Raw genomic sequence first — 24659 nt, forward strand, 5'->3', positions numbered from 1 at the left:
ATTAATTTCAGAAATGCAGTTAAGTTAAAGTTTTGTGATAATTTGAGGGCAAAACAAACTTTAAGTACTAGGGTGAAAAAATATGTTTGGACATTTTTAAGTTCCTGTAGGAAGTTATTATTAAAATCAGTACGATACGTTCTAGAATTTTGTATCGTTCTTTATATCTCAAGAACCCGTACAGATATCGACTTCACATTAATTAAGTTACACACATAAAGATGCAGAAATGACTCAAAAAAATAAGTGGGTGGTTTTCTTATTATAGTATTTTAAAAAAGCGAAAGTTTTGGTTTACCCAAAACATCTCATGAGCCAATAACGCTAGAGGCTTGAGTGAATTGTATATTATAACCTGACGTTGTGCCAAACTACGAGTAGTATAATTTTGAAATTGACGGTTTTTTTAACTGAAAAAAAAGGGACAACAAATTATCTATCTCCAAAATAATTTTATAAAACGAAGAATAATGTTTTTGACATCTTGATTAACTATCTTAGAAAAATCCAATTTACGTTTATTTGTTTATATAAATATAAGGAATAAAAACTTTTAAGAAATGCTAACATTGGTAAAAATTTTTTTTTTGAAATTAAACAGTTTCATTACATTCAAAATATTGTTGGTAACTTTTTTTTATTTTTTAATTTCTTAGAAAATGTAACTTACAATTTTTTAACAAAGTTCAAAAAATTTTTTGACTTAAGTATTAAGCTTCAAATTATTTATGTTTTGTTATAGTTAGGAATATTTTGTTAAAGTTGTAATCAAGACAAATTTGCCAAACGGGATGGAAAGTTATCAGTGTGGGTCTTATCCCAGGCTCTTTTCTTAAAAAGGGTTATTTTTAAAAGCTATGATAAATTAAAAAAAAAATACAATTAAAAAATGCATGAAATCTTAAATTGAATAGATGGACCGTCCTCTATATAATTTAATATTTAAAGATTATTTAATGCAAATGTTGACTTTGACTGTGCCTCAAATAGTCCGTCTGCTTCAATGAAGCGAGCTTGAACATAACCCCACAAAAAATAGTCTTAACTCGTTGAATCGCAGATCTTAACGGCCAATTGACCTGTCCCGATCGTGAAATAAAATGTTCATTGAACTTCCCTCTCAATAAGTCCATTGTTGCGCGTGCTGTGTGGCATGTGGCACCGTCTTGTCGAAACCACATTTCATGCAAGTCAAGCTCTTGCATTTTGAGCAAAAAAGGTTAGATATCACCTCACGGTAACGCCCACCATTCACAGTAACGTTACGATTCCGATCATCTTTGAAAAAGTACGGTGCAATGATGCTACCAGCCCATAAACCGCCCAAACTGTGACTTTTTCTGAGTGCATTGGTAGTTCTTGAAAAACTTCTGGCAACACAAGAATTTCACGATGAACTTTCTTAACAGAGCACGCATTTTTATAATAAATTCAATAATTTGCAAGCGTTGTTCGTTTTTAAGACGTTTAATGGCTAAATTATAGACCAAACTAAAGATGTTTGACAGTAACACAAAACACAAAACGTACGTCAGCTGTTTAGACCAGTGGTGTCGCCAAAAAGATAATAGCTAAAAAATCACCCTTTAGTAAGACAATATATTTTTTTGCAAATTTTAGATTGTTAAGAAACTCTCCATCAATTTTTAGGGGGGAGTACAATTACTCAGGCGACAAAGTTTAATGGCGGATTTGTATACAACAGTAAAAAACTAGCATTTTACTATGAGAGGGGGGGGTCTATCTACCCCTGTTTAGGCGGCAGGAACAATTTAAAAAATATGCACGAATGACAAAAAATACTTAAAAAATATTGGTAAAACTTACAACTCAGTTTTATTTATTTTAAAACCAGCACTTTTATCTATTAGCTTGTTTTTAAATCAATTGAAAAATATGCATAGTCTTTGAAAACAATTGTTTTAGTCTCAAAATTTGGGCAAGAAAAAGTTAAAAAAAATGTTTAAAGTGTAATTTTTCTAAACTTTAAGATTATCTACTGTTTTTTTTTTTTAATTCTTTGCTCTGATTTGTTTTTGATTAAAAACTGAAAACTAGATGATTTTATGTCTTCAAGTTCTTGAGAAAATAGAGGTAGACTCACCCTCCCATAGTAAAAAATGATTGTTTTTACCTTTTACTGTTGGCAATTTGTATTACTTAAGATTTTTATTAGAAATTCTGGATGTTGTCTTCGTGCATTTATATTTTCTCTATAATTCTAATAAATTTATTATTCAATCCTTGTTTTTTTAACGATTTCCAAATAGCTGCATGTTCAACCGTATCGAATGCTTTAAAGAAGGTGATGAATGCTAGATTAAGATCAAGTATTCAAGTATTCGTTGCACTATTTAATTATTTGGTTTATTATGTGGAGGTGGTCCGTTGAGGCAAAGCCCCATCGGAAGCCGACGTAATCTCTGCGGTTGTTGCTCATATGGCTTATTACAAATGCTTCTAAATAGACATTTCTATGCTCAAATGGTAGACATGTACATTTAAGAGGACACAAGCGTCCACAGGTTTTTCTCAAAACCCACAAACAAACTCCTTACAATTTTGAGGAATTAAGTAATTCTTTGAACAATAACTCAACTTCTGACAGTAAAAAGTATTATAAAGTAAGATAAATAATTAAAAACACAACTTCTACTAAGTCTATTCAAAAATAAGTGTTCACTGTTATTGAAGAAAAAAACAATTATTTTAAAATTTCCTCATTAAAAAAGATAAGCAATGATGTGTCAATTGCATAGAGAAAAGTCCTTCTTACGAGGAAACTTATTAATTTCAAGTGGAAAACTTATTATGAAGTGTTTTCCTCTGTTTGCAAACAGAATTATTAAAATGAAACAATAAACTTTAACTTTCTTCTTATTTTTTTTATCTTTTTTCATTCTCATTATTTTTTAACATGTATTTTGCATAAATAAAAATATTCAGAACCAGAACCAGAAGGTCTTAGGTTTAATTCTCAGAGGAGATTTATAAGAACAGATTTATGTTTTATAAAAATAGAGAATTCAGTAACATTTTATTTATGAAACTAAAAATGGAAATCTTACAATTGAATTCATTGAATCAGGGTTGATATTTCAGGGGTAGAAAGTGTGAATAATAATTATATGTGTAGAAAACTCTACCAAACGCGGGGTATTGATTTTTGTTGAATCCCTTAAGGAAGTTTATTCTTCTTTTCCATTAAAAATAAGAACTTTATTATCCTTACGTCAAATTTTTGATAAAGGGTGTCTTACCTTAGAGATAATGCCCTTTAGAACAAATTTAAAAATAGTGAACAAGTATTATTATTATTTAAAAAAAAATATCTATACTCAAAAACTTGTGGCTTACATTTTGTTATGTCATAAGCTACATTTCTTAAACTAAGCCACAAAAATAATCTTAATGCTCTAATTTTATATTGATTTACTTCAAACACTTTTTCAGCTTTAAAAGCGAATTTTGTTGGTCCTAAATGAAGGAGTAGCTTCAAATTGGAACTAAGTAAAGGGTGATTTTTTAGCTTTTATCTTTTTGGCAACACTGGTTTAAACAGCTGACGCACGTTTCGTGCTTTGTTTCATAATAACACTAATTCAGTTTGGTCTATAAAGTAACCATTAATCGTCTTACAAACGAACAACGCACATTTTTAACTTCCCATAGGAAGTTATTGTAATGGGTCCGATTTGTCAAATTGAAAATTTTGACAATTCTCGACCTTTCAAGGTCCCTTGAGTCGAAATAAAAGATGTCTGAGATGTCTGTGCGTGCGTGTGTACGTTCGTCCGTACGTTCGCGACGTTTTTTTCGTCGTCTATAGCTTAAGAACCAGAAGACATTTCGATTTCAAAAAAAATGTTATACAGATAATAAGGCAGAAAGATGCAGAAAGGGCTCTCAAGAAAATTGCGTGGGTGGTTTTTTTACCATAGCGGTTTGTAAAAAAGGTGAACATTTTGGTTAACCCTAAATATCTTACGAACCAAAAATGCTAGAGACTTGAATTAAATTTTATATAATATATTGTAACCTGATATCAAAGAAGTATATTTTATGGAAAAAAAACCTTTCAACGGTTTTTTTTATAAATCAAAAAATCTGAAAAAAATGTATCACCTTCAAAATTTTACGACTAAAAAATGATTTCATATCCAAAACAATTTTGTGGAACGAAGAATAATAATGAAGAATAATAAAAATTGAATATCAATTCAAATATCTTTTCAACAATTGTAGATATTGACTTTAAACTACTTTTATCTTTCAAAAAATATTGTTGTTAACATTCAGTAAAATTTTTAAAATATCGAATTGACAGTTTTTGTACAGAAAATTAAAAACCGACAAAAAATTGAACAAAAGTTGGTAAAAATGTGCTTTCGACTCAAAAATCTTTTCAAAACTTTGAGATATTGGCTCTTATTTACTTTTATCTTTCAAAAAATCTTGTTGTCAACATTCAGTTAAAGTTTGAAAAAAATCGAGTTGACAGTTTTTTTTACAAAAAATTAAAAACCGAACAAAAAATTAACAAAAGTTGGTAAAAAATGATTTTCGACTCAAATATCTTTTAAAAACTTTGAGATAATAGCTTATAACTATTTTTTTCTTATAAGAAATATTGGTTTCAACATTAGGACAAATTTTAGGAAAAATCAAATTGGCAGTTTTTTTTACAAAAAATAAAAACCTAAAAAAATGCATAAAAGTTGGTAAAAATTGATTTTCGACTCAAATATCTCTGCAAAAATTTTAAATATTGGCTTCAAACTAATTTTATCTTATAAAAAATATTTTTTTCAACATTTGGTAAAATTTTGAAAAAAATCGAATTGACAGTTTTTTTTTACAAAAAATAAAACTCTAAAAAAAACAATACTAAAACTTATTATAAATTTAATTTCGACTCAAATAGCGTTTCAAAAATTAAAAATATTGGCTTCAAACTTATTTTATTTCACAGAAAATATTGTTTTGAATATTCAGTAATTTTTATATAAAAATCCAACAGTCCGTTTTTTCATAACAAATTAAATCTACAAAAAATAGTACGCAAATTTGGTAAAAATTGATACGAGTACATATAGACAAACTTTTAAGCAAGACAAATCAACAGACGGGATGAGAAGTTATCAGTGTGGGTCGCATCCCAGCCTCTTTTTAAATTTTATAATTAAAATGCGTGCTCTGTTAAGAAAAATTGTCTTTAGCATCGAATCTCATTTTTGGCTCAATATGTACGTAAATAAGCAGAATTTTCGATTCTGGAGTAAGTATTGACAGAAGCATTGCAAGAGCTACCAATGCAACATCGGAGAGTATGCTTCTTCAAAGATGATGCGAATCGTAACGAGGCTGTGAATGGTGGGCGCTACCGTGAGATGAAATCCAACTTTTTTTTGCCCCAAATGCAAGAACTTGACTTGCATTACATGTGGTTTCACCAAGACGGTGCCACACAGCGTGGGCAACAATGGACTTATTGAGTTACAGAATCAGCAATATCATTGATATTTTTTGCTTTACGATTATAGAAGAGCTCTATCAGCTTATTGTCTCCGAAACAAAATGCCAACGCCAACCAATTTTTCTGTAGCACCACTATTACTCGTACTTTTTTCGCAAAGAAATGGATAGACACCAGTGTACAGAAGACTCAAAAATTCCTTTGAGTAGATGTAATGTATATGGAAATTATAAAATACCCTTTTATTGCTCAATACTGGAGTTCTGGCATTTTTTTTGGCTATTGAAATTTATCCACTATGGGGACAACTCAACTATTGGTGGTAAAGTAAGTTGACTTTTGGAATTTCTTGAACAAAAATTTATCAAGGCCGGAAGCGCGAAAGAGATTTTGTCAGTAAATGAATCAATCGTCCCTTGGCGCTGTAGGCTGTAATTCCAGCAGTACAACCCCGGGAAAATACACAAAAGTCTTTAAAACTTGTGTTCCACCCGGGTACACTTATACCAGTACCAGTATATATTTGCAAGTAAAACTAATTCCAATAACCAAAGAGGAAGAAGCTACCCAAACCACTTCATATTCGACTCAAATTGTCCCAGGCCAAATCTATAAAAACATATTTGAACATGTTTGCTTGGCTAAGAACTTAAGCTCGAAGCGGCAACATACAGGGCAATCCAAAAGATGTGATAACTGTCAAACTCAGGAGGAATGAAATAGAAGGGTTTGAAATTACTCAATGAAAAAACAAGCATGGTATTCTTTAACTTAGTACAAAACATAATTTTGAGGAAGTGCCAACAGGAAAGTCGAGATAAAGTAAACAAAAAAATTAAAATTCCGTATGATTGTGGACTTTAATCAGGTCAAGCAAAGTATTGACATATCTCATCAAATGGGTTGCTTTTTTACACCTCTACGCAAGACTATTAGATGGTAACAGAAAATAGCCTTAAAATTCCTCTTTTAAACATCACTTGTAAATGCGTCGGTTATTTATAGAGAGAATAATGACGGTTTAATTCTAGAGTACAGACGATCGATCTGCTAAGCTTTGTGTAATCCTGTCTTGAAAGTACATGCATCCTCATCCACAACTAAGTATGTTATGAAGGAAACTGAGAGCAGGGATTTCAGAACCTGGAATATAAGTCAAAGTGAATTTAAAAACGCTGAAGTCAAGAAGAGAAAAAAGGTCAAAACTTTTAGTAATACCTGTGGAAATAATCTACTTTTATGTTTAGCATCAAATATAGTTTTAGTATTAATTTAAATTTAACAAAAGCTGAATTTTATTTCAGACATTTGATTTAATTTCAATTAATTAAATGTAAGTACACAGAAAATATAAATCACTTAAATTACTTCTTAAGATTAAAATATCTTTTTTTTCGTAAGTGTCCTTCTCAAGACTTAAGCTTTCACGAAAAGTAGTAGTCAGTGAAATTTAAGTTCATTAACCTCAACTCACCTCAACGAGAAAGCAGGTAATCTAAAACATTCCTTGAATATAAATTACAAAACAAATCAATTTAATCTTTTAGCGGTTTGTAAGAAATAAATCGTTGTTGCATGATTTTATCTTTTAATTATAATTTCAGTCCATTTAACATTCTTCCAACATTTTTCTAGATAATTCTATCATGAGGAAAAATGGGGAAATGAAAATGTATTAATCCAGGATAAAAATGCCTTAACACCCGTTGCGTATGATAGAACTATCAACATCCTTCTAAAACATCTTATCTTATGGCATAGAAAATAAAAGTTCCTCTCTATTGTTCGAAGACTCATTTGACATAGATTTTATTTCTCAAATCTTTAGCTGTGCCATTTATGTCAGATACATGTGTTTGAAACTTACAAAAGGAAAGAACAAAACTAACCTAACCTTACACAACATCAGAATTAATAACAGTTTTTCCGGATAAATGTTCGCAATGGAATACGATTTCGATAAAAATAAAAATAAACTGATTAATTGTTTGTGATTTCCTATTAGATGAAGCCGACCATTCGTTTTCCATTTGACCTAAATCCATTACCTGCTGTTTCTAGCTGAGCTACATACCTGTACCCTGCACCTACATACATACCTATGTACCTTCGCAGCTGGTTTATAGTGCTATTTAATGGTGCGAGAATTTTAAGAAGGACCTCCGAGAGTGAACATTAATTTTGTTTATTTCGAACAGAAAAGCTCCTTCAAAGACTCATTTAAAGGTGCAATACAGTTAAGCTTATGGCCTTATCACGAATTTCAAATCCAATTCAACCTCACTTCTGATAGGTTGTAAAGGAGAATAAGTTAAAGTTGAAAATGCAATGAGAAATCGTAAACTCTTGTTTTTAACAAAATTCAAGGACATTCAAGGACTCTATTCGTGTTCAACAATATCAAAAATAGCAAACTTTAATGAATTGTATTTAATACTTCGGCTTAGGACTTAAGAACTCTTATAATTTTTTAGTCTTAGAGACACGTACAGGTGCACGAATATAATATTATTGTTTATTGCCTGTGAACATGACCAACCATTCCAAGGAAGTTCTTTTGAAACTCCTTACAAGAACAGGAGAGTTTTTGTGAATGAAAGGACTTCTTTTGAATTTGATTTAAAGTTTAAATAACTCTCAATTCCGAGAATGAAGCTTAAAGGTATAACAACACAAAGAGCAAAAGATATTCTTCTGGGAATTCATTTGTTTGATTTATACGAAAATAGAATGTTTGTCAGCTGTTAATTTCTTTTAAATTTTTATTTATAAATTCTTTATTACGATGAAGGTATCCTCAAAGTTTTGCCATTCTCTTTAAAATTCTTTAAGCTTGTGAATTGTTTCAAATCGTATCTATTTTTAATCTGAATCTTCCAATAAATTACTCAGAGAATTGAAAGCAAGTTCCTAAATATTCGTAAATCTTGAAAAGTAATAAAAACTTAAATTAACAGTCGAACGACATATGTTTCTGGTGATGGGTTAGGTAGGGTTACAGGGTATGAGGCTATATTTGCGCTTAAAGAGAATTATATCCTTACGTACATAGATACATATATCCATTTTATAGGTTTTCCTTTTCTAGTTTCCATTTCCATTTGATTTGCACAAGGAAACGAGGAATTCCAACCAATTTAAGGAAATTCCTTTAGTTTAATCGGATCCGTTTGAGTGTTTGCATGCTATTCCCTCAAACGTAATCTATTCAATCGTGAATAATGCTTTGAAAAGTTGCATCAGAGTGAACACAATTGGTGGATAAATGATAGTTGTTCCATAGGGATAAAGGATATAAAGGAGGAGAAGCAGAGAGAGTGCAACTAATGAACCTCTTACGTCAGAATGATGAAAACATAGAATCAAACTGTTTTAAATAAAAGGAAGGGTCTTTAATTAGTGGATACTTTTTTTTTCAATTTTACAAAACTTACATATTTTGTGATTAAGAATAAAATTTTATAATGTAATGGTTTGAGCAATAATTAAAAGCATTAGTTTAACATGATTACGACAAGTCTTGAAATTTATAACATTCCCTTGATGGAACTTATTTAATTGATGGGGTTGTGGCATTTTTGCTATCAAAAAAGAAAGAACAAACATTGGGTGTACCTAAATAGCTTCCATTGTTTCTGTGGACAAAAAAGGATTTGCATTTTATTCAATAAGCGTTTTTCTTATAACAAGTGTTTTGAATCCGCTCCTTTCACAATAATCTATAGATTTTTTTTCGTTTTCATTGTAATAATGTTGAATGAGGTAAGCTTTTTCATTAAGTTTTGCTCGAGGAAAAAACAACACAGAAGAAACAGAAATTTCGACAAAAATTGAGACTGCAATTTAATTTAAGGGTTCAAAAGGTTAAATTGGAAATAATTTAAATCGGTCAGATTTGTCGAATTATTATTGTTGATATTTCTTGACGTTTTAAGGTATCTGAAATCTAAGACCATGGTTTTAAGAGAGATACCTTTAATTCTAAATTTTCGGAACAATATTTTCCTTAAGTTATGGGAAAAGCAGTAACATAGACTTCAAAAAAACTGTTCTTATAACATCAGAAATGACTTTCAAGAAAACGTTTTAAATGTTTTTTTTTTTAAATAGAAATTTCAAAACAATATCTCATTTACATGCCTTCGAAAAATGTATGCTATATTTGTCAAATTAAAGTCTTTGGTTTTTCGTAAATTTAGAAAAAAAAAGAAACTAAATTAATTAACAAATGTTTACAAAAATTTAAAAAAACCTACAAAAAAAGAGGTTGGAATGCGATTTTTTTTAGATTTGTAGATATTAATAAAAACTTTACTGAATATCGAAAACAATATTTGAAAAAATTAGCTTGCAGCCAATATATTTAATTTTTAAAAGATATTTAAGTCGAAAGTACATTTTTACTAAGTTTTACTATGTTTTTTTAGGTTTTTATTTCATGTAAAAAAAAAACAGCCGATCGATTTTTGTCAAAATTTTACAGAATGCTGAAAACAATATTTTTAACTTCCGAAATTGTCAGATTGAAAATTTTGACATTCCTCGACGTTTCAAGGTCCCTAGGATCGAAATAAAAGATTCTTAGAAAGATTTCTGTGCGTGCGTGTTATGGTTAGTTCGTACGTCTGAACTTTCGCGACGTCCATAGCTAAAGAATCAGAAGAGATATCAACTTCACTTTACAGATAGAAAGGGCTCTCAACAAAATTACGTGAGAGGTTTTTTATCATAGCAGTTTAAAAAAAAAGGTGGACATTTTTGTTTAATCCGAAATATCTTATGAACCATAAAAAAGTTGTCACCTAAAAAATTTGACGAAAAAGAAATGATTTTATTTTTAAAACAATTTCGTTTAACGAAAAATACCGTTTTGAACATCTGATAAAATTTTGAGAAAATCGAATTGACAGTTTTTTTCATAAAAAATAAAACCTAAAAAAAAACACTACTCAAAGTTAGTAAAAACAGAATGAATTTCTACTCAAATAACTTTTCAAAAATTTGAGATATTAAACTTTAAACTGCTTTATCTTTTGGAAAATAGTTCTGTCAACATTAAGTTAAATTTTGAGAAAAATCTAATTAACAGTTTTTTGACAAAAAAAGAAAACCTAACAAAAAAAATAATACTAAAAATTGGTAAAAACTTTTGACTCAAATAGATTTTCAAAAATTAAAAATATTTTCTTCAAATTCTTTTTATTTCATAGAAAATAATGTTTTCGATGGTCAATAGATTTTTTATAAAAATACAACAGTCCGTTTTTTCATAAAAAAAAATAAAATCTCCAAGAAAAAGTACGCAAATTTAGTAAAAATTGATGTTCGGTTCTTGATATCTCTCAAATTAGTTTTAATCATCCAATTTCTAATAATTTAAGAAATGCTACTTATATTGGTAAAAATTGGTTTTCGACTAAAATTTATTTAACAAACCTAGGTTTTCAAACTAAACTATTTCCTTATATGAAAAATATTGTGGGTTATTTTAGAACTTTTAAGAATAATTCAACTAACAACTTTTATTACCCTACAAACTTTTAAGAAGGACAAATGGCAGACGGGATGGGAAGTTATCGGTGTGGGTCGCATCCCATATGGCAATAAGCTCGGCTTCATTATGGTTTTTTGTTTTACCAAAATATCTCACCCTGAACTCTTTCATGGTTGGACAGATAGTTAAGTAATTCTCCTCTCGTTTTAAATATAGTGCTTATTTTGTTTAATGGCATGGTGTTAAGAAGGTATGTATTATTAGCAAGGCAGAAGTTTAAACTGTTATAATAACATCTAAAAAGCGACGAACGGATCCGCCGAACTTTCCCATTCCGTCGCTATATGTCCTGCTGCCATAATTAAACACTTCAGTATGATTTTGGGTATTCTTGCATCATTAATTTGTTAGACTATAACAATATAGTTGAAATGCATGCTAAGAGTTTCCAATATCATGGGAGGCAGTCCTGTTTTCAGATGCGGCATGTATTTCTCGGAAGCCGGAAGATTCTTTTGATAAAGTATCGGAGAAACCTTTTGATTGCTTTAAAAGCACAGTAACCCCAAACCTGAGCTCCATACAATAAAATCGCTGAGGAGTAGAAAAAATGCAGCTGAGGAGTAGAAAAGTTTGTGTTTTGTGCTATGGTCAACGCAGTCACTTTATTGAATGTAAACTTTTTTAAATATCATTATCTTTGATTTTGATAGTTTTATGTCGAGATTCCAGCGATTACAATAGCCGTTTAGCCTATTCATCATCATTTGCAGTCCATTCATCATCTCTGCAAAGAAGACTATGTCGTCTGCATACAAAAGTGTGGGTATGGTAGTTTCTCCAAACAAAATTCCTCTTTTGACCACATCTATTATGTCGTTTATAAACAGTTTAAAGAGCAAAGCACTCAGTATACACCCTTGCTTGAGACCCATTTCCGTGCGAAACTCTGCCGAGATAGACGCTCCATCCCCCATATGTATGCTGTATTCATTGTGTACAAGGCTTTAGAATGTTCATTGTCATACTCGACAATCCAATGGCATACAGCTTATAGAAAAGCGCTTAACGAACGATAGAGTCGAATGCTGCTCGAAAGTCAACAAAGAATACATATAGTTTTCTGTTTCTCCTGATATATGACTCGTCAATGTTGTACAGTAAGTGATCCGTTGTGGAATAGTTCTTCCTGAAACCGGCTTGGTATTCAGAGAGTTTACTTTACTCACCCATTCGGACATTCTATTCTCAATAAGCCCAGCGAAGAGCTTTGCATTTGTATTTAAGAAAGAAATACCTCTATTATTTCATGCTTCATCATAGTTTCCTTTTTTGAAAAGCGGAAAAATTATTGATTTTCTGAAACTTTCGGGAACTATTGCATTTTCTAAGAGTCGGTTAAATTCTTTAGCAAGCAGCAATAAAAATTCATCAGTTGCATGCATATAGTGTTTAAAGGGAATACGATCATCTTCGGAGCCTTATTCACTTTAGCTTTCTCAATAACTTCTTTTAATTCATTTTTTGAAAACAGTGCATCTAGGAAGTCATCTGTTATTAAACGGGTTGCGTATAGTACCAATGGTGATCTTATCATTTATAAATAATAAGAACAATAATGTACCCTTAATGTCTTCCTTGCGGAACACAAACAAGTTTTGAGAGCGAATTATAAACCTTATCTGTTTGAACACTACCAGCTTAATATGTTTCAAGCCATTTTAACAGAAAATATTGAATGTCCAGAGAATTAAGTTTATTTGGTATTTGGTGGTTGATTTTATAAAATGCAATATTTCACTTGTTTAAAGATCATTCTCCATATTCGTTATGATGTAATAAATTACACAAGCCAATTTTGTTGCCTTTGATTTCCCTGCTACGAATTCATGTTGAGAAACTGAAATATGATTATGAAATAACTTAGTTACACTACCTTACTTTCGGAATACAAGAAATTTTACAAATTGGTCTATAGCTATATTCTGTTTTGTACCCGATTAAAATATTGGTGATAGACAAGAAACTTTCCAGCAATCTAAGAATTGTCCTTTGGCTAACGAAAGATTAGAAATCCATGAAAGTGGTTGGGCTAAACAATACCGCATTTACATCCCATCAGGCCCTTCACTTTTATAAAATCCGATTTAGAAAAAATGTCTCCTATTTCAAATGGACTAAAAACAAAAGAACATATATTGACAACTCTATTTTCTAAAGAGTTTACTGATTGAAAATAGTCAGCGAAAAAATTAGATATTATTGGTACATCACATATTATATCCTGATACATCATACAATTAGGATATCCACTTAAGCATATGAAATTCCAAAAAGGCTTCGTGTTTAATTTGGGGTAACTTTTGATAGAAAACAAAAAATTACGATACAAGAATTTATTGCGAAAATCGAATGCTTGTTGACGGTTAATAATAATTGGTACGTAGTTCGAAATTATTATTATTACTTACTTACTTACTTAAGGTGGCGCTAAATTCCGGGGCGGACCTGGGCCTCAACCAACAAGCGTCTCCAGCCAGCTCGGTCCCTAGCTAGCTGTCTCCAGTTTCGCACGCCAAGTTGGTTGAGGTCCTCTCCCACCTGCGTGCGCCACCTGAGTCGCGTTCTTCCTCTACTGCGCCGTCCCTCGGGATTGGATTCGAAGACCTTCCGGGCTGGAGCGTTGATGTCCATCCGCTCTACATGACCTAGCCATCTAAGCCGTTGGACTTTAATTCTGCTAACTAGGTCAGTGTCGCTGTACAGCCCGTACAGTTCGTCGTTATATCTTCTCCTCCATTCTCCATCTATGCGTACGGGACCAAAAATCACCCGAAGAATTTTTTCTTTAGAAGCATCCTAAGACGCTCTCATCTTTCTTTGAGAGGGTCCAGGCCTCATCGCCATAAATGAGAACCGGGATGATGAGTGTCTTATAGATGGTGATTTTAAATGCTCGAGAGAGGACTTTACTTCTCAATTGCCTTCTAAGTCCAAAGAAGCAGCGATTTACAAGAGTTATTCTTCATTTGATTTCAGCGCTGGTGTCGTTGTCTGCATTAATAGCGGTGCCTAGGTAGACAAAGTCCTTAACTACCTCAAAGTTATAGCTGTCCATGGTGACGTTTTGTCCAAGACGTCGTCGTTCAGTGTCCTTTTTTGATGACAGCATATACTTGGTCTTGCCCTCATTGACCACTAAACCCATCTTCTTCGCTTCCGTCGCAATGCTCAAAAACGCTCCACTGACATCACGCTTTGATCTTCCAATTATGTCAATATCATCTGCGTATCCGAGTAATTGGATGGATCTTTGGAAGATTGTGCCTCTAGTGTTGACGCTTGAGTTTTGCACAATTCTTTCCAGAACGATGTTGAAGAAGTCGCATGACAGTGCATAGCCTTGTCTAAAACCTTTTTTGACATCAAATGCATCGGTAAGATCTTTTCCGGTAGAGCTCTTCCCTATAGATGCTGTCATACGCTGCTTTGAAATCGATAAAGAGATGGTGGGTATCGATTTGAAGCTCCTGGGTTTTTTCCAAGATCTGCCGTAGTGTGAATATTTGGTCGATAGTGGACTTTCTTGGTCTGAAGCCACACTGATAAGGACCAATCAGGTTGTTGACGAATGGCTTCAGACGTTCACATAATACGGCAGAGAGGATCTTATACGCAATGTTAAGGAGACTGATGCCTCTGTAGTTGGCGCAGTTTAGAGGATCTCCTTTCTTATGTATCGGGCACACTATGCTGAGATTCCACTCATCGACCTTGCTTTCATCCGACCATATTTTGCAGATGAGTTGGTGCATGCTCCGTACCAAGTCATCGCCTGCTGCTTTGAATAGTTCGGCAGCGATGCCGTCAGCTCCAGCAGCTTTGTTTGACTTAATTTAGATATAGCTATCTTCACTTCGTCAAGGTCGGGTAGGCGGAATTGTTGATCTGCGTCGCCGAGGTTGAGTGGTTCTATCTCCCTTACAGCGGAATTCGGTTCGTCATCGCCGTTATATAATTTGGAGAAGTGATCTTTCCATATTCTCAGCAATTATTATTATTATTATGCTTAATTTTTCTCCATACAGGGCAACAATTTGTTTAGAACATTTTTTCGGTGCAAAATCATCGATTGCCCTACCTCATCAAAAAGCTTACAAAACTAAAATACACTCTTTTTAATTCAGATGATTGCAAAACGATACCCCATTGAAATACCAAAAACTAATCAACCATACCGTCATACTTAGCTTTTCAAAAATCATTAAAAAATTGACTGTGTTACAATTTCTTTAAATAATTATAGAAATTGTTAAAACCTTAACAAGAGGTTCTTTAAAATTTTGCGCCAATATTTTGTATTCTCGGTACCATGAAACGTTGAATTTCAAAGTTATCAATATTTACAGCAGAATTTGGTTTTATTTTCTAAAATTGGTATTTCACTTTCTTCTTGAAAAGAAGCGACCACTTTTGAATATATCGTCGTCGTTCTATGAAAACTCCCTAAGTCCATTTTCCGCAAAAATTAAATAAATACACTAAGTTCATGACAAAATCTATATTTGGTCGAAACTTCCTAAGCTTAAGGATGCACCATTTTTAAATTATAAAGAATTAAAACTCCCAAAAGCTATTGATTTGCATGTTGATTTCAAACTTCTAATGCAAATATCTCAAAACACAAAAAATGGACTTAGGGAGTGTTAAAAGAACGACGACGATACCATGTTTTAGATGTTTTCTTTGTTCGCACTTCACAATCCTCTGCTTTTCTGAATTTCATCTATTATTACTTCAAATTGAATAATATTCAAAACTATACTAAATTTAATTATTCCAAAAAGCTACAAGACTTATTTTTGTGTGAAACTACAAGATTTACAATAGTAGGAGGTGTCTCATTCATTTACGGTTTTTTGAAGTAATTTATTTTAGAGACTTGTAATGCGTTTGTTGTAAAATGAAATTCAATAAACCACAAGTAATCGATAATTGCAATTTTCTAAGTTTTTAACCGATAATAGAAAAGTACAATTTTCAAGAACAGGTGCAGAGAAATTTGTACTGATAATTCAAAAATCTAAGTATGTAATTATTAATTTTTAATTATTAAGTTCTTAGCGTAACCCACAAAAAGAATCAGACATAAGAGTAATTTGTTAACACCACCAAAAAAAGCAATTTGAAAAAATATTCAAATTTTCAGTTCTGCCTTTTTCTTGAATAATTTTCATTTTGCTTGAAATTGAATTTAAATTTGTGAAAAAAATCTAAAGCAATTTATGTCCTGAGTGTTTCATTTGGCAATTTTTAATAATAAAAAAACGGGATAAGTGCAATGCTTCAAAATTTCTCCTTCAGATGCTTCCTTTTTAGCGAGCATACAATTTTCTAAGGACTTAGGTAAACGAGATATGGGCTTAGCGTTTATAGGTGGAAATTTATATGTTATCATTATTACCTTCCATTAACACAATTTTCGAGGAACGCTGATGGTGATGGTGGATGGTGGATGGTGGGGGTATATAATTAATGGCTCTATGGTTTGATTCATTACAAGGATCTTGTCATAATTTATAAATCCTATAGCTATAAACGTGTTTATAATGAAAACTGCTACTTGATAAAGAAATCCTCTTTTTCAATATTTTTTTTTCAATGTGTCTTCTTTTACAAATGTTTTTAAAAAGTAAATGTGTTCAAGGAATTAGTTGTCTTTTAAATAAAATCGTCCATTTATTAAATGCATGCTGGGCTTAGATAAGTATCAAAAGTTTGCTGGAAGGAAAGAATTCTAAATAATTCTCAATGAGTATAAACAGAAAACTATGGATTCATGCAATACACAGGTTTAAATGGAATTGAAATATTTTTTTAGAATAATTATTAGAGCTTCTACGTAATCAAAGCATTGGAATAAGTTCCATTCATCAATTGCTTTTCTATCAAAGTCACTATCGATATTTGCTTCTTTTCATTAAAAGGAACTAAATATAAGATTTAATTCTATGTTCAAGTATTTTTTCAAACGAACTTTGCAAAAGTCCCACAATGCACCAACATGCAATTTATGTACGTTTTATGTATAATATACAAATATATCTTACACTCGATTAAATCGATTTTGTTTTCTATTTCTATTCAGAAAAAGATAGAAAAGGTTAATTATTTATTTTTACTTAAAAATTCAATAAATGCTGTGTTTTGGAATATTTCAAAGGGATTTTTGACAGTGTTATATTTGACAAAAAATGTAATACTGACAAGTTATTTTATCACCTCGATAATTATAAAAACCGGACATCATATTCGAATCAAATCGAAGAGGCAATTTTTTCAGTAATAGAGTACATTTTTTTACTACTAAATATAACTTAAAATTAATAAAATAAAATTGCAAAATAGGAACAAGTTAAACACTTTATGGTTATATATACTCTCAGTCAACTGAATAAGAAAATTTAAAGGTTTTTGTTTCACTTTTTGAAGCTACTAAGACAAATATTGCAAAAACTTATCTAAATAGAACATCTTGTTTGCCAAAGTGTTTCATAAATGTGAAATTTAGCGTACACTAGCTGACAAAATTGGCGAAAGTTTAATTTCTTTTGTTCTTACTTAAAAATAGAGATTTCTAAAATTAAGAAAACTGCAATAATATAGCAACCATCAAGTTGTTGAACAATTTTAAAATTTATTAAAAGATGTAAGCCATCTTAAACGCATTACTTGAAGAAAAACGGAAAGTTACGCGATTATAGTTTTCAAAACATGTCAATGATTTGGAAAAAGAATGTTGTAACTTGGATTTTTTTAAACACAATAAATTATTTGAATTCGATAGCCCTGCTGGATTCAACTTTTATTTTTTAAATTTAAGAAAATAAAAAGGGGTTTTAAGCAGTTTTAAAAACTTTATTGAGTTGAGAAAATTGTGTAGCTTGGTTTTTTCACATGAAAAATAGTTTTATTTCGTTGATTTCAAAATTGTTAGTGCGTATTCAGTTGACGATTAGTGTACATTAAGTAAAATGTTCAGAATTTTAGTTTCTGGCTCAAAATTCTGGAAACATATATTTATCAGGTAAATGGCTAAATAGACGATAACTTTCTCTCTTTCAAGTATTGAACCGATTATGGCAAGGATTGATTGATTTTATAACTCCCATATCTGGGCTGGTGCTCCTGCAACTTACTTAAGCCTCTTGGATAGTATTGAACGTAGAGCATTTAGATTGATTGGTGATATTACCATCATAAGATCATTTACGTCACTTGAACATAGTGGAAATGTTTCTTGTCTCACCCTGTTTTACCGTTATTTTAATGGTTTATGATCTAGAGAAATAGCCAGTTGCATTCCTCCCCTTAAACGGTTCAACCGTAATACTCGTGCTTCTAGGAATGCTCATAAATATACTCTCGACCCCATCTTCGGTCGTACTGTCAAGTACAGAGATTCGTTCTTTAGCCGTACTATGCGAATGTGGAATGCCTTGCCACACTCTGTCATTCCCAGCTCCCTTTCCTAGTGCTCACACTGTGTCTACATAATAAGGGTAATATATCTCCTTGAGTGTGCGCTTATTATAAAAAAAAAGGAAAATAAGTTTTTAGCCCAACACTGTAACGCCCAAATCCTAAAATGTCATAAAACCCAAAATTAATTACAAGGCCCAAAAAGTTAAACAAAACCTTTTAGAAGCCCAAAGAGAATGTAGTATTTGTTAGTTGTCATTTAACCCAAAAGAAAGTTTAATTTTGGAATTGGGGTCTTATGACTTAGGGGTTGGGGCTTGTGACATTTATGTTGGTCATTACGACAATAAATTATGATTTCTATAGTTTCTTATGTCTTATCATCTCACGACACATAGCTCAAATCATAAAATGACATAAGGCCAAAAAGAGACAAGTTGTAGACTTCACAAAGTCCAAATTAAATGTCATATCACCCAAACCAATTAAGAAATGTCATAACGTTCAAATGATTTTGGGTGGTAGGTTTCTTAAACAACTTTTAAAACTGGCCTTATTTAGCTTTCTGAAAGTGAAATACAGCCAAACATATTTGTTAAGCTTTCATGATGTTTATTGTTTCTTGGTTTATTGTTTGTGTTTGGCAGTTAAGACTTTAAACTCAAAATGTCGTAGTAGCTCAAAATAAACAAAAATTTTGTCAGAATGATCAAATGTTGAATCAGATGACGTCTTTCGGGCGATATGACAGTTGATAACCTGGGAGTAATGATACTCAATTACACTTATTTCGGCAATATGACAGTGGTTTATTGTATACGTTTGTAGCTTATCTTGCTGAATATGAATTCCGGCAATAAGAAACCATATATCAGAGCCTTGTATGGCAATCTAAACAGTTGCAACAACTTTCTTTTCGAAGCACACCACCAACCCAGTGACACATTGAAGATATGTTGATGATTTAACAATTATCCCTTAATATTCTTATTCCCAAACTTTTATTATCAATATCAGTTTTTGTGTAGTTGCTCAAAAAGCGAGCTCTTGAACCATTGACAAAATATTCATAATAATATTTTGTGTGAGCTAAATAATTTGAAGTCGAAATATCTTTTTGTTGCCCTTATAAAGGGTGTCCCAAAATTGTTTAGTCTTTTGATAGTTATATTTTTATTGACTCGTAAAGTACATAGGATAGGGTAATGTATGGAATAACACATCGTACAAATGGCCTCCACGGCTTTGCATGCACATGCGCACTCTTTTGTTGAAATTTTCTGCAAAAAAAATTCTACATAAATGGTCATGGAAAACGAACTCGAACGAAATGAACGAACTCTCTTCTCTGTCCATGGTCATTTGGCTTCAATTGTTGTGTTAATTGAATTTTGTAAGCATGAAGACACAGATCTTTGGTGAGTATACGCTGTAGAGAGGTTATTGAAATTTGCAATTCTTGTCCACGGACGTCGAATTGAGGTTCCTGAATTGTCAGCAATACTCTCACGCACTGCTTCGACATTCACATTTGAACGGCTTGTTAAAGCACGACCAGTGTGTTTGGCGTCTCCAACGGATCCAGTCTCCATGAATTTTTCAATTAACCTCTTCACAGTTGACGAAGTTAAAACACTATTCCGACCATATTTTGTATGAAATTTTCGAACTGCAGCCGCCAAGCTTTCACTATTTTTGAAATATTCTTTAATAATGAAGACACGTTGTTCTATCGTGTAACGCTCCATTTTTAATAACCCTATACTGTTAGCTGTCAAATTGCTTTTTTCAGGGTTGCCAACACTTCACTGCACAAATGGCGGCAAATTCAAATCTTGCGTTAATTTTGGGACACCCTTTACTTGAATCGAAAACGATTTCTTATCAGTTTGTTTTTTGTTTTGTAGGTTTTGAATTGAATTGAATAAAGATTAACTTAAAATTTACCAACAATATTTTGCATATGATGAAATAGTTTGACTTTGAAACATATTTTTGTTAACTAGATTTTTACTCGAAAACCAATATTAGTAGCATTTCTTGAAAGTTTTCGTTTCTTATAAAAACGGATACAGATTGAATTTTTCTAAGAAAATTTAGAACAGAATGAATACATTTTGAAAACAATACCTTCATTTATTCACGAGATATCGAGCATCGAATATCAATTTTTACCAATTCTTCGTGGTATTTTTTTTAGATCTTAATTTGTATGGAAAAAAAACTAAATCGAACAAAATATCTTCTATAACATGAAATTAGTTTAAAGCCAAAATCTTTAATTTTTAAAAATATATTTTTAAATGGTAATGTTTTTTTAAGCATTTATTTTTTGTAAAAAAGTTTTTAAATCGAATAATCGAATGTCGAAAACGTTATTCTTCATTGCACACTTAAGATATTTGAGGTGACAATTATTTCGTTTCCGGTTTTTTAGAATTAGAATTAGAATTTTGTTCAAAATGATAAAGTTTAGTATCAAGCCCCTAACATTATTTATTTATTATTTTCATCTTTCATCATTATTATCTATATAACACAATTTATTTGATGTCATTATCTTCGCTGGTTCTTATAGACGACGTAAAAAGATCCCAAACGTACGGATGAACGAAAATCTAGTATTTAGATTCTAAGGATCTTGAAATGTCGAGAAATGTCAAAATTTTCAATTCGATTCTTGGACCGGTTACAACAACTTACTTTGGGAAGTTTTACTGCACCGCTCTTTCTCAATATCACGCACAATTGTTATCTCAATATTGAAAACAATCCAATTGCTCAAACAAACGAGTAACAATACATGTCCTTTAGACAGCGAAAGAACATAAACAATAAAATTAAACATAAAATATGAGTTTACGTTCTTGTTGTTATTTCCAATAAAAACATAAAGGTGTTACTTATCCGTAATTGTAATTTATATTCATTAAAAAAAAAATGAATTAAATATACTTACGTGTTTGGAATGTTGCGCATTGCACGGTGTCGAAAAAATATCACAACCAATGTTCCATTTCCAATTACGCCAACAATAAAAATTATAGCGAAAACAGCTGGTACCAAATAAGTCTCGACGCGCTCACTGTAAGGCGTATACTCGCTTTCGGGATCAATAACCGGTGGAGGATGTATAAATGTCTTATTGAAATTTTGAGAAATATTCCATTTCATTGATATTGAATCCTCCATCATGGTGTTTTTTTTATTTATTTCTTGGTAATTATATTAAATAACAAAAAAAAAAACAAATTCAAAAACGAAAACCTAATTATCCAATGTTTGGAATTTCACAAAAGAAACACACACTTTTTGTTTTGTCGGCGTGAATCTCATTTATCTTTTTGAAAATTTAAGGAAAATCATTTTGTAGCTTGTTTTTTGAGTTGAGTGCTACGGCTCTTTTAGCTTTGTAATGTTGATGTGATATTTTCACAGACTATAGACGATGATGACGACGACGGACGGAATGTTTATCAAACAGGTATCTGGAAAAAAAAAATAAAAATGAAAATTAGAAATTTAATATAAAAAATTTCAATTAAAAAGGAATGTAAATTAACAACAAAAAGAAGTATTGAATCAAGCTTTTACCTGAGAGGTACATTTGGTCGTCTCTTTTTTCAAGTTCTTATTTTCGTTCAAGAGCAATCAAATTAAATTTGTGTATTTATTTAGCAATAAGTAAATAGCGTGAAGTTTAAGTTTTATTTTCTCATTTATTTTTAAATTTAAAAATAAACAATAACAAAACGATGAAAAAGTATTTGGAATTAATTCGTATTTTTGATTTTTAAAGCAACCACATCGCGTGTGGGTATACGACAAACTCATTTAGTTTCGAAAGTATGTTTCTTTGTATACCTACCTTTTAAATATTATTTACTTTTGAGTGATCATAAATAAGGAAATTTTGTTTTAAAATGTTTTTAAAATAATTTATTTCATTGATCTTCTCGGGACACCTAGAGCCAACATGTGGTTCTGCATTTTGGTTTCTCTTTTTTAAAAACATTTTTTTAAATTTAATACATTTTGTTTTATTTTTTTATTTTGTTCTTAAAAGAAATTAAAATTTGTTTAAGTCTTATGAAAACATGAATATGACAAAATTGTGGTGAGAAAAAGTGAGATCATAATTTTTTTGAATTTACTCTCAACTTAAATATTAAAAACTTACCCAAGATTTGTATTGAATATAGAAAATATATTTATTCTTAGATGTATTTTTTTTCCAACAACTATTTATTTGTATACCACATTTCTTTAATTAAAAAAAGTATTGGTTTTTCAGAATTATGTAATTGCAATTTCGAAACATGACAAAGTGTCGATCATCAAAAATTAAGTAAAGGTTTGTAGTTAAATTCTGTGTATGCCACAATACTAACTAAAACACTGTTACTTTAATAAAACTTTTTGTAAAAACACTGAAAAAAAGGTGTTCATAATACAGTGCACGTGTTCTCGGTTTTACTCATTTCAGCCTTTTCACTTTTTGTGTTTGGTTTTGATTTTCCCGTGGCATGATGGTTTGTGCGTTGGACTGTCATACAAGGGGTCTTGGGTTCAATCCCTGCCGGTGCCACCTTAATTTAAAAAAAAATAATTTTCGCGGGTACTGCCTCTTGCGAGGAATTGACAAATCCTTCAAGAGTAACTCTTTTCATGAAAAAGTGCTTTCTCAAACTAGCCGTTTGGATTCCGCCTTAAATTGTAGGCCCCTTCCATTCCTGACAACAGTACTCGCACACAGGAATGGTTCAGAGTTGTAAGTCACTAGGCCCTGGTTCACAACTGTTGCGCCACCCCATTTGATTTTCAAAACAAAATGATGAGTATTAATAGATACATTGCTTTGTTTTTAAAAGATTTTTGTGTAGAATTTTTTGATATGTAGAATTTTAGGCAAATTTAGATCAAAAGAGTGATATCTAGTATTGTCAAAATTCTGTATGAAATAAAATATTGTTTCATCAAAATATCTTACAACATAATTCTGTGTTTTAAATTACAAAATTTTCAATACAAAATATTTTTAAGAATAAGACATCATAAGACTTTTTCATTTACAATATTTAACAAATCATTTTAAGAAAATAAAATGCATCAAAATTCTTTGGATACGAGTTTCATGCCTGATTTTTTTGTGACACTAAACGTTGTTAGTGTCAGAGTTACGCTTCAAGAACATTTCCTTGTATTCAAAACAAATAAATGTAAATGAAGAATGCGAATGTTAGATAAAGAGTTGTTTCATCTTGAGGAAGAAATTGATTCTATTCAACATCCCCATTCAAATTGTAGCCTAAAGGTGATTAAATCCAAGTCTGGATAAACAACTCTCATAATTAGGTTTGAAACAGCCTTGGTAAGCATATACTTAACCATTTTTTCAATTGGCAATTATTCCAATGAAATCGGCCAGCTCTTTAGAACTTCTTGAATATAATGATATCTGACTTGATTAATGTGTTTGCATGAATAATAGAATTCTCGGCCAGATTCCCTGCGCCTTGATTATCATTAAAAATTTGTATTTTACAAAGGCTTTGAAAATATTCGGCCAAATATTCGGCCTCTGTCGTAGATAAAGCGACGGTTCTCTACTCTCGAGTATCCGAGAAACGGCTGATCCTACTGATGACAAAAGCTAATCCTATATAGTACCGGCCATATATAATGCAGTCATTTGTATCATCTTTATTGTATTGAAGATTATATATAATGAGAAGTCCCTTCAGGTACCGCAGCATATAGCTGTAATCCAGTGGTCTTGACTATAGCAACTGTTAAATTGGCTAAGAGCACTTGTTGAATGTGTTGTACATAAGAGTACCAGTTACCTCTCGTTACAGGAGTGGTCCTAAGATTTATCTTTTACGTCCGATATCATAGGTTTTATACCAAACCTCTTTATTATGTCGATCACGTATCCGCTTTTCGTTAACAAAATTCTATTGTGACATATTTGGATTTGTTTCCCAAACAGTAATTGGAATCATGTCAAAGGTCTTTGGTTCGATCCTTGCCATCTAAAGATTTTTTTACGGGTACTGCCTCTTTCGAGGAATTAACAAATTCTCCAAGATTAATTATTGTCCTGAAAAGTGCTTTCCCAAATTAGCCGTTCTGATTCAGCTTAAAACTGTAGGTCCCCTCCATCCCTGACAACAGTACTCGCACACAGGAATGATTAAGGGTTGT

At 31.4% G+C, this 24659-nt stretch overlaps 1 protein-coding gene across 1 annotated transcript in view; it reads right to left on the bottom strand.

The window, feature by feature from the left end:
* LOC129950657 (neuropeptide CCHamide-2 receptor-like) overlaps window positions 1-21934 on the bottom strand; it is a 64291-nt gene extending 42357 nt beyond the window's left edge. The window contains exon 1 of the mRNA XM_056062584.1: window positions 21412-21934. Within this exon, the coding sequence (XP_055918559.1) occupies window positions 21412-21647 (236 nt within the window). The 5' untranslated portion in view covers window positions 21648-21934. The remainder of the gene's footprint in view (window positions 1-21411) is intronic.
* Between the last annotated feature and the right edge of the window lie 2725 nt (window positions 21935-24659).

The sequence above is a fragment of the Eupeodes corollae genome, chromosome 1 (assembly GCF_945859685.1).
Source record: "Eupeodes corollae chromosome 1, idEupCoro1.1, whole genome shotgun sequence".
NCBI lineage: Eukaryota > Metazoa > Arthropoda > Insecta > Diptera > Syrphidae > Eupeodes > Eupeodes corollae.